Source organism: Silene latifolia, chromosome X (genome assembly GCF_048544455.1).
Source record: "Silene latifolia isolate original U9 population chromosome X, ASM4854445v1, whole genome shotgun sequence".
Taxonomy (NCBI): domain Eukaryota; kingdom Viridiplantae; phylum Streptophyta; class Magnoliopsida; order Caryophyllales; family Caryophyllaceae; genus Silene; species Silene latifolia.
This window is the reverse complement of record NC_133537.1, coordinates 280,882,940-280,895,113: the sequence shown is the minus strand read 5'-3', so window position 1 is coordinate 280,895,113 and position 12,174 is coordinate 280,882,940. Positions and strand designations below refer to the sequence as shown.

At 35.0% G+C, this 12,174-nt stretch overlaps 1 protein-coding gene across 1 annotated transcript; it reads right to left on the bottom strand.

Annotated features, from left to right (window-relative positions):
- Positions 1-3,130: 3,130 nt before the first annotated feature.
- Positions 3,131-5,297, bottom strand: LOC141620200 (uncharacterized). Its single transcript, XM_074437132.1, has 3 exons — positions 5,051-5,297; positions 4,053-5,008; positions 3,131-3,748 (listed from the first exon to the last, which is right to left on the bottom strand). Exons 1-3 carry the CDS (start codon positions 5,295-5,297, stop codon positions 3,131-3,133), a joined length of 1,821 nt encoding a protein of 606 aa, XP_074293233.1.
- Positions 5,298-12,174: the final 6,877 nt, after the last annotated feature.

Here is a 12,174-nt window from a genome sequence, read left to right as displayed (position 1 = left end):
GCTAAGTCTCAATTGTTTATTTTAGCGAGAGGTCATGTCAATTTATTATCTATCACGTTTTAAGTGAACTAAAGCGGTGAACTAAGATAATTGTAATTGACACGGTCGATAAACTCGATTAAAATGCATGTTTAGTTATGGCGATTTAGCGATGCATGCAACATATAAATAAAATGCAAAGCATAAAAATAAAATCCTAGTATGGCCTTCCTAAAATAGTAAATCTAATAAACTATTACAAATTCGGAAACCAACTCCTTTGGTCCCTTAAACTTCGGTCTTGGCACGCATTTCAAGGTAACACCTTCTTTGATGGACCGCCTTCTCAAATGGCACCGTTTTCAAGGAACTCCGGAATAATTAAATTACAAGATGAATTACATAACTTCCTATTATACATTTGTAATTAAAATAAAAATAAATCTATTAAATTACAAAACGATGATGCGAGATCACAATAATTACAAACGAATCGATATTCCCATACATTTCGGGTAATACCAATTAAAACTAAGGCCATACTAAGTAAAATTACATAATTAAAAAATTACATAAAATTAAAATATGACAATCATAAATAAAATGCAGCATTATATTTTTTTGGTGAAAGGTAAGTATATTAAATAAAAGGTGTCAATGTACAATGCTCATATGATCATATTACATAAGATTCTTGCTCTCTAACCATTCTATATCAAAAATGCTTAAATGACTCTTATCTCTCTCCCTTATTCTAGCTTTCATATCATTTAGAATTCTTTTTGCTAGCCATTCAGGACGAGCTAAAACCATCTCTTGTCGGCAAGTATTACGCTGCTGCCATAGCACATACACTGCACAGACCACCATAGCATACTGTACCTCCTTTTGCACTGTAGACCCTTGCCTGTTCACACACCATTCTAGTGCATTTGTTGTAGGAATATCCATCCCACTGGACTGCTTAACCTGCTGTATAACTCGTCTGCTGTAAAGGCAGTCAAAAAATAGATGTTCCTGGCTTTCACTTCCCATTCCACAGATCTGACAGGTATCTTCATCTACCACTCCATAGTTCAGCAGTTTACTCTTTGTCTGCAATGCCCCATGAGCCCACAACCACCCCAGGAAGTTGTGCTTGGGAAAACTCCACCCCGTTCAGACTACCTTCTCCCACAGCATTTTTGGAGCCTGCCCCTTCAACCAGTCATAGCATCTGGCAGAAGAGAACTCCTCCTGTTGGTGCCAGATTCCATCAGTGTATCCAGGGGCTATTTCATGTTTAACCCTGCAAATTCTCCTCCACACCCAGCTAGAATTGGGACTAGGAGAATAGTCCATCCATTGCTGCCCCCTAAGATAATTGCATTCCACCCATTGAACCCAAATTGTGTCCTTTTTCTCCATCACCCAGTTAACAAGCATAGCAACTAGTGCTTTGTTCCAAGTTTCCAGGTCCCTTAGCCCCAATCCTCCTTCTACTTTTGGCCTGCATATTTTGTCCCAAGCTACTAAGGGAGCTCTTTTGTACTCAGTTCCTCTTTCCCAAAGAAAGTTTCTACATAAAGCCTCAGTTTTGCAAATAACTCCTTTTGGGAGCACAAACAGTGAAGCCCAATACCCACATAAGGTTTTCAGAACTGATTGAACTATCACCAGTCTGCCTGCATAAGAGAATTTTCGAGCACCATATCCATGAATCCTGGCACAGATCTTCTCTACCAAACAATCACAGTCCTTCTTCTGCAGTATGGTAGTTTGAATGGGCATTCCCAAATACCTGAATGGCAGACTACCTTCTGTAAAACCAGAAACCTGTAGGATTTCTTGCTTCAGTTGGTCCTGAACTCCACCAAAATAAGCACTAGACTTGGCAGGGCTAACCCTAAGTCCAGTAGCTTTAGAGAAGGTAGAGAAGGATCTTAAAAGTAGCATCATTGAATTTGCATCTCCCTTACTGAACATCAGTACATCATCAGCAAACATCAGGTTAGTTATTCGCATTTGTTTGCACAAAGGGTGGAAGCCAAAGTCATTGTTACTAGAGGCATATTTGAGGGTTCTTGTCAAGTAATCCATACACAGCGTAAAAATCAAGGGTGAAAGGGGATCCCCTTGCCTCAATCCCCTCTTCCCCTGGAAAAATCCAAACAGCTCACCATTTAGGGATAAGGAGAAAGAAGCAGTTAGTTATACACTGCATAATTTTGCTTCTGAAACCCTCAGGGAACTTCAACATCTTCATAAGCTTATCCACAAACTCCCATTCCACTGTGTCATAAGCTTTCTGTAAGTCTATTTTAAACATACATCTGGGAGAAGGAGATGGTCTTTCATAGAGTCTGATAAGGTCCTGGCATATCAAAATATTTTCCTGGATGCTTCTATGTTGGATGAAAGCTCCCTGGTTTTGATCAACAATCTGGGGTAGAACCTCTGCCAGTCTAGAGCACAACAGTTTGGATATTACCTTATAGATAACATTGCAACATGCTATGGGGCAAAATTGCAGCACTGTCTGAGGCCTATCACATTTAGGAATCAATGTAAGACCGGTAGCATTCAGCTGTTTTAAAAGCTTTCCATGAGTAAAGAATTCCTGAACAGCTTGAATTACCTCCTTTCCTACTTCCCCCCAAGCATCTTTAAAGAATTTACTGGTATACCCATCAGGCCCTGGGGATTTAATATCATGAATGCCAAATAATGCCTCCTTCACCTCTTCCCCAGAGACAGGTCTTAGTAGCACAGCATACTGATCCTCATTGCATTTAGGGCCTTGATCAATAATTTTCCTATGAATCTTCTTTGTCTTTTGGCTAGATCCCAGCAGGTGTTCATAGTATTCAAGAAATGCTTCTTTTACCTGGTCAGGGGTGTCACAAATCATCCCATTCATGTCTTCAATCATGATCACCTTATTTTGATTTCTCCTCTTCCTAATAGAATTGTGGAAGAAAGCACTATTTGCATCCCCCTCCTTAGTCCATGAACACTTAGCTTTCTGAAGTAAAAAGCTATCTCTGGCCATGGTAAGGCATTTGAGCTCCTGTACTGCCTCATATTCCTACTGCATCATTGCATTGTTTGTTGGATCTTGCCCCAGCTGACTCTGTAATTGCTCCACTTTCTTCTGACAAAGACCAGTTGCTTATTCAATATCACTGAAGCCATCTCTGTTCAGCTGAATCAGCTTTGGTTTTAAGCATTTTAGCTTGTTAACCAAGCTGTACATAGGAGTACCCCTTATCTGCTGATGCCATATTTGCCTCACAATCTCTTTGAAGTCCTTGGAACCACCCCACATATTGAAGTACTTAAAGTTGTTCTTTCTCTGAGCTCTCTGAGTACTCCCAATCATACAAGGAGAATGATCAAATAGCCCTTCAGGCAAAAAGTGTGCATATAAATCAGGATAATGATCACTCCACTCCTTGTTAATCAGAAATCTATCCAATCTGCTGTATATCCTTTCCTCTGGTCTTTGCTTATTGTTCCAAGTATATAGAGACCCTGTGGCAGCAATGTCCACTACCTCACAGTCCTCCAAACACTCCCTAAAAGGATCCATTTCTGCTGCAGTAGTATTCCCACCAATCCTTTCAGTTGCAGACAAAACACAATTAAATTCTCCTGCTATGGCCCATGGTCCTTGAGTCTGACCTGCAATTCTCCTTAACTGGACCCAAAGAGGGGCCCTTTCTTGAATACCATTAAAGGCATATACCATAGTTAAGTGAAAAACTTTCTTATCCAGCAAAGAATCAATCTTCATATGAACATATTGAGCATTGTATTCTATGAAATGAACTCTGAATATTCTAGGTTTCCAAATGATCCAAATTCTACCTCCATTGTGATATCCATTGTTAGTAGAAATGCACCATTCATAATAAAAACTAGTTGCTACTTTATTATAAACCCTACTCTTTATTTTTGTTTCCAAGAGGCCAAATAAACCAATACCCTTATTTTGTAAGAAAAAATTAATATGCTTCTGCTTACCTACTCTATTCATACCTCTAACATTCCAAAACCCTATACTATCCATTCAAACTGATTTGAGGAGTCACCTGTGCATTACCTTGAGCCCCTACATCCTTAGAAGGAGATAGTATATCCTTATAGGAATGTGCTCCAAATTCGGTATTGTTATATCCTTCACCCACTGGTTTCCTTCTTAGGATAGTTAATCTTTTAATAGATGATCTTGGAGTACTCATTGCTGCAGTACCTGCTACCTGAAGCTTCCCATTCTCTGCAGTGAGAGGGGGGTCCCCTTTCTCCATAGTGACAGGTTGTTTAGGTCTCCACACCTGCTTCACCACTGCCTTCTCTTTCTTTTGTTCTCCTCTCCTGCAATTTTCCATCTCATGTCCCATACCTTGGCATTTGAGGCATTTCACAGGCCTCCATTCATATTCCACATCTATTTGAACTATCTTCCCATTCTCATCCCTGAAAGATACTTTTTCAGGCAGTTTTTGGTCCACCACCATTTCCACCATAACTCTGGCAAAGCCCAACCTTGTTCTTTCTTCTGTAGCCTGATCATTTTTCACAAATTTTCCCACTAAGCTTGAAATCTTTGGCAAACTTTTCTCCCAGAATTTTAATGGCAAATTATGCAACCTAATCCATGCTGGCACTGATTGCACATCCTCCTTTGTCATTCCCAAATCCTTATGCCAAGCCTTAACAATCATCGGCTTATTATCAAAAAGAAAATGCCCTGCCTGTAAAACTTTGTCTCTCATTTCCACAGTTTTGAATCTTACCAGAAACACCCCTGATGGCATGAATGATATTTTGTCAATATTGTATTTAGTCCATATACGCCTGATGAATCCTTCAATCACCTCCCAAGGAGGATTAGCCCCTAGTATATAGCATAACACCGCCTGATTCCAGTACACAACCTCCTCTTCCACGTCTTCAGACTGAATTTGGAGCATATCATCATCCTCTGTTTCTGTATCAATCTCTTCAGTAATCAAAACCTCTTGTGTTTCCTTCACTACTTCTTCTTCTTCCTCATGGACAATATCATCATCATCATCATCCGTTTCACCCTCAGTTTCCGTTTCAACCACTAGTTCAGGAATTCCTACAAGTTCATTGACGTCTTTCATTTTCCCTCCTTCCTCTCCATTAGGTTTTCCATGCATAGTATTAGGGCACAATTCATCACTATTTTCCACAACAGTCTCTATTTCCTCCTCTGAAGTCTTGCTAGAATAATCCTCCTGTGTTACATGAATACTTCTTCCACGCATTGTCATCTCTCGTTGACGTTGCAAATTTGATTTCCTAGCCATAGGCGCGGAAATCAAGGTCAAACCTCGAGTTTTCTCTCTACGCAGTCATAGGTTTCTCTCTAGGGTTTTTTTTAGGTAAATGCAGCATTATAATATGTATGAACATGCTAGATTTTATGCTAAATCGCCTTTTAAGAGCCAATATCGTATATTTATCGGTTTTTATGGATTTGCGTGATTATAACTTGTTAAAATCACAATAATTACATAAATTCATATTTATGTACAAGTTAATTACCCTAACCTTCTTAGGACTCAAAATTAGTCTCCACTAATATTTTGACAATAATTAAACTTGATTTCTTAATATTGTTCATAAATGGACCCAAAAATACAAAATTATGCTATAAACTTCAAATTAAATTATAAAAATTTCAAATAATTTCAAATTTTGAAATTTAAACTCATGAACATTCTGGAAAAATACCATGACACTCATAATGTTCAAAACTTAGGTTAAAAATTTCGAAAATTTATCTGGAAAAACAATGTTGCGGTTTATCGGTTTTAACAATTATGACCATAAAAATATGAGAAAAATTATATTCATCAAATTTTCACTTTTAGATCTAAAATATATGATAAAATGCAACATGTGACGTTTTTCCTTAGTCATGAAGTATGTTTTAGCATTATTACTAATTATAGTCACTATTTATCTGATTTTTCATCAAAAATTCATAAATCATGAAAAAAGACTTCATTATAGCCAAATATTTTACACACATCTTGTAAAATTGCATATGACAACATACTAAATTTCCATAACCAGATTCGAAATATAACTCATATTAACCTATTTACCCATTTAAATACAATTTTATCTTAAAAAATCCATATTTCGAGCAAAACAACTCATTTTAACATGAAAATTTACAGACCATCAGTATATAATATATGTAAAAACATATCCAAAATCCACTGAAAAATTCGAAGTTTAGCTATTTTTCGTCCAAAAATGACAATTTTATCATAAAAATCACATTTTAATGCCAATATTATATAAAATGAACAATAAAATCCATAAATAAACTAAAATGTCCTAAACATCACTTAGGACCAGAAACTTTTAACATGCAAAGTTATTTTTAGGTTTATCTTCATAAATCCAAATTAATTAGTTATGTATGTTAATCTTATAACTCGGAAAAACTATAAACCGATTTGCATGCAAACAACCTAAGGCTCTTGATACCGCTTGTTAGAATTCATTAATCTCATTAATTAACATATTCATATATGTTCAAATTTATTTAGTCATAAAATAAAAGCTAGATCTTATGCATGCAAACTTTAATAAAAGAGATGGAAAAATCTATTTCTCACCATCTTATTTTCGGCCATTTGGGCACCAACAAGATCTCCTTCTTGTTAGTTCTTGAGCTTTCCTTATAATGGATGAACAAGGTTCAAATTAGAACCTCTCCCAAAAGCATATACCGTAAACCTCTTAATAACTAATATTATTATGATCTAGTAACAATATTAGTCTTACTTAAAAATGACACAAAATATTAATTTTGTTCTCCTCTATTTCGGTTAAGAGGAGATGATTATTGTGAGTTTTTTATCTCTAAAAATATTTCACAAAAATGTAGAGAAAAACATAATTTCTTACACTAGAAATTATATTATGAAAGAGTGAATGATGATAGAGAAAAACACTTAGCTTTTTCTCATCAAAAACCGGTTGGAGGGGGAAGGAGAGACCAATGCATGGTCTTGTGTTCTTCTCAAGACAAGACTAGGCATGCATGGCTAGTCATTAGGCTTTTATCATCATGTTATCCACTTAAATAAAAACACAATATATATTCCTTAAACTCCCTCCATTTTCAGCACATATATATAAAATGGGAGGTCCATTTTATTTTGTCATTTGTCAATTTTGTCATGTGTCACATGTTACATGACATGTTACACCATAATGTATTTTTAACATATTAAAAATCAACATATTAATAAAATATGTCACATACAAAATTCACTAGTAATTCGTAATTACTTGTACCAAAACGGTTTATCAAATTATAAATTACAGCGTCTTGTATTTATAATAAATTATTCATTCAATTTCAATTTCAATTGTTTCGTAAACAATAATTTTATCCAAGTAATAAAACAATTCGATTACTTAGACCGTATCTAATTTAATCGAATTATAATAAGACACGTTAATCTTACTCACAAATCATCCGTCAATTTTAAGCAATTTAATTAACTCGTATCGGCATACGATTAATTAAATAATCAATTAAGAGTATTCCCTATAGGTATGACCTAAGGGGATCAACTGATCACCATCGTCGCATCGACAAATGTCAAACTCTAGTCACCAATCATTATCGATATGTGTGGACCATTGATCTGTAAAATATTACATCCCACATGTATTCTTAAAACAAGATTTAAACATGTGATCATCATGATCGATCGGGCCAGATCGCATTATTGTCGGAGGACACATATTCCAACATATATATATATATATATATATATATATATATATATATATATATATATATATATATATATATATAGGAATGAGATCATGTGAGGATACACTATCTTTTTGAGGATTGAGGATTTCGTTACAATATCACAGGTTGTTCAATACAATATCACAGGTTATTCGATAAAATATCACACACAAAAAACACCTGTGCAAAAAAAAAAAAAAAATTTATAAATTTTTTTTTTTCAAATTTTTTTTTTTTTTGGCAAAGGTCAAATTTTTCGTGATATTGTATTGAAGAACATGTGATATTGTATTCACTAATCCTCAATCCTCAAATATTTAGGAGTTCTCACCGGATCCCGACTCTATATATATATATATATATATACATATATACATAAATTAAAAAACGAATTACATTGATAAAAATGCAATTCTTAGATATGCATAGAGAGTCTCATTCTCTTCTATGATATCCATCCTCTCCTCCTTAGCTATTTGGAGGTTTCGTTCAGCAGTTGCTATATCGTCATATAGCTGCAACAACTGCTGCTCTGTCAAGCCATTTTTTTTGGCGTCCTTGAGTGCGGATGGAGCTTCATCTAAGTAGCTCCTGAACCTGTCCTCCATGTCCAGCAACCGGCGGATAAAACTCCTGTTGTGCTCGGTCATAGTAACAGTCTTACGGATGATATCATTCATTGTTGATGAAGTTTGGAGTTTGTTTGAAAGATTTAGGGTTTGGAGTTTGTTTTAGCAGTTAGGGTTTGGAGATATATAGTGAGATAATGGAATGGTGGTTGAGATAATGCATGTATTTATACTAAGTAATGTGTCTTTTGAGTTGTTTTTTAATTAATATATGTTTAGGAAGTTATGCCATCATATCTCTGCTTAAAATCTTATAACCCTTATCATTCCATATATTGTCCATTCATATGCAGGGATTGGCAGTAATAATGCATGCATCGGAATTATAACGGGCCGCCGTAATAATGCATGCATCTAGTAATATTTAATTTAATTTTTTTTTTTTAAATAAACAACGGTTATTTAAAAAAAACCCGTTGTCTTTAGTTATAAGAACGGTTTTTTATACTGTAACCGTTGTTATAACTTTCCCACCAAAATTTAGTCACCCTTTCCAAACGGTTTTTTCTACTTTAAACCGTTGTTAATAGTTTTCACAACGGGTTTCTTAGAAAAACCAACCGTTGTTAAAACCTACTACAACGGACGCTTTAACAACGTCCGCTTTTTTATATAACAACGGTTTTTAACCGTTGTTATAGCGTGTATCTGTAGTAGTGATACATCAACTCGATCCCATCACAACAATAAGTGCCTACTATATAATTGAGAACATGTTTGTATGATCAACTCCCATGAATCCCCTATGAACCCATGACACCCTAGTGCCTTTAATCAATTGTTTACAACCCCTCTATTTGCTTTACTTTGTTCATCTTGTTGATTAGTTTAGTTTATTGAAGGAAATGTAGATCTATATACATACTAACATACTCATATATGTAAAAATTAATTTGTCATAAAATTAAAGGTGGAACTTATGCATGCAAACTAATTAATAAAATGAGAAAGAAACATGTTCTTACAATGTGATTTCGATTCATATGGGCATAAAAGAGATCTCCTTCTCTTTTGTTCTTGAGCTCTCCAAATGGAAGAACAAGGATTCAAATGTAGAATCCCTCCCAAAAGCATATACCCAAGGAATACATCTTAATAACCAATATTATTTAGATCTAGTAATAATATTAGTTTTTGCTATAAAATTGATACAAAATAAATTGTATTTTTGCTCTTGAAAATTTCGGTCAAGAGATGGAGTAATTTTTGTGAGTTTATTTCTCTAGAATTATCATAAATTGTAGAGAGTTTTTTGATGAATTTTCTTACACTAGAAAATTGGATGGGAAGAATGAATTATATATTTTAAGAGAAAAGCTCTTCTCTCTTTTCTTGTGGAGTGGCCGAAAATTAGGCTTGGGTAGGATGCCCAATACCTTTTCATTTTGCTCTTCTCAAAAGCTTAGGTTTTGCATGCCTACTTGTTAGCTTTTATCATTGTTTTTATACTTAAACAATTAACACAATTTCCACTAACTCCCTCCATTTATTTCGGTACACTCACATAAAATGGATGAGTCCATTTTATTTGTGATTTTGTCAATATGTCACATGTGACACATTTCATGGCATCTTATTTATAAAATTTATTTTTAACCATTAAAAATCAACATATTAATAAAATATGTCACTTATAAAAATTATCATTGTAATTCATAATTACTTGTACCAAAAGTGTTTTCCGAATTATAAATTACAACATTCTGTTATTTATAATAATTTATTCATTCCGTTTCAATTGTTTCTTTAAACAATAATTTCATCTAAGTAATAAAATAATTCGATTACTTAGACCGTGTCTCATTTAATCATATTTACAATAAGATACGTAAATTATACTCACAAAATCATCCGTCAATTTTAAGCAATTTAATTAACTCGTATTGGTATACGATTAATTAAATAATCAATTAAGAGTATTTCCCTATAGGTATGACCTAAGGGGATCAACTGATCACCACCGTCGCACGGCAGTAATGTCAAACTCTAGTCAGCCAATCATTACCGATATGTGTGGACCAGTTGACTGTAAAATATTACATCCCATATGTATTCTTAAAATGAGATTTAATAATGATATTTAAATCATGTGATCGCACTATTGTTGAGGACACATTTCCCAACAATCTCCCACTTGTCCTCGACAAGTGTGCGTCACCAATTCTCTTGTCCTATTACTATCTCCCACTCAATGCAAGGTGTCTTTCAGGTCGTACTTGCAAGTGATCATATCGAGAGTGGTTTCCTCGATCCGAGAATAACTGATTGACCGGATTTATCCACTCTGGATACCTTCCGAGCGTGGCCACGCATTTCCAGTTCATTACTCCTCGAGTGGCCCTGAGATATTGTTTTAACCCTGACAAGGGGGTGGACAATTCCTATCGCACTCATTCCCTTCGACTAGCCACAGCCATCATAACCCATAATATGCCCATTTGACCCCATTTACGAAGGTCGTAGTAACACAAATCAAAGTTAATCTGAAACTGTGCCATCTTAGGTGAACAGTCTTTAGTCAAAAGAATCGACTCATTAGAATACTATAGTAGCTCTCGCCACGACCAGGCTATATAAATTTGCCAGAACTCTATAAGCGGTCACTGCCCGACAAAGTGTTCCTAACAGTCTGCCTATGTGATCGACTAGTCATCTCACATGACTCTATGGCACTTGAACTTGCCATCAATCGCATCACACTCTAGTCACTTCGAGACGTCACCTCATACAAGTGACTATGGGCGAATACAATGTTAATCCGGGTTCACTTTAACGGGGTTCAATTGTCTCTACAACCCGTTTGGATGTAACAAAGTATAATAAAAGAGTTTTAAAGTAAAACTCGAACGACAAATGCGATTATCACATATGAATAGTCAATGCCTGATTACTATTTCATGTTCTATAATCTAATTTGATCTTGTACGTAGTTGTTCATTTCAATTCAATTGAAATGACATGACTCATCATATTTAGCCTTTGAGAAGGCTTTGGTTAGTAGGTTTTATCAATTTCTTGTACCTTACTCAACCTCACTACATACTCGTTTTCCTTTGTAATGTATACATTTGCATTACAAAACTTTCTGAGTACGTGTCGAGATCCAATCAAGACATAGGCCCTCTAGCCTAAGAATAGCTCCCACTGTTTTCACAGTGTGTGGGACTCATCCTTCTTGCACATCTCATGATCGCAAGTGTACTCAATTTCCATTATAAATATCTCTCATTGTTCTTTATTTCCTAGAACGATTCTAGAAAATCTACTTCTTAATTAACATTGCCACAATGGTATCTTAACCATCCTAATGTGTTTTGATTATGGTTTTGTCGGAAACCATGCGCAATCTCAATTGTCAATTGTCACTTGTGTAACACCCTTACACAAAATTGCATCATAAACACTTTGCTTTACTTCCTTAATGCTTCTGCAAGCACTTAAGGGTAATCTTTATGGCTTACTTGGTAAAGATTACTTAAATTTGATTTTGAAAACAATTCATCATACTCAAAGTATATGAAGTGTTATACATCATTACTCATTTAATTGATCCGGCAGCGGAAGCAAATGGAATCAATCAAATATGTTCAATTTAATTGAACTAGTCATGAATCTTATCAACTTAAGACTTCTTACTGACGCTAATATCATGTGGATTTATCTTCATAAATCCGGATATTCAAGATGTATTATAATAATCCAAAAGTCTTAAATCATTCTCAATGATCAATATGTCATCCACATATCGGACTAATTAAAATTTCCGTA

Coding starts and splice junctions, on each gene's coding strand:
- LOC141620200 (XM_074437132.1), bottom strand. CDS start 5,297: ATGGCTAGGAAATCAAATTTGCAACGTCAACGAGAGATGACAATGCGT. Junction 5,009..5,050: donor GGTTGAAACGGAAACTGAGG/GTGAAACGGATG, acceptor TCCATGAGGAAG/AAGAAGAAGTAGTGAAGGAA. Junction 3,749..4,052: donor GGGCTCAAGGTAATGCACAG/GTGACTCCTCAA, acceptor GTTCATATGAAG/ATTGATTCTTTGCTGGATAA.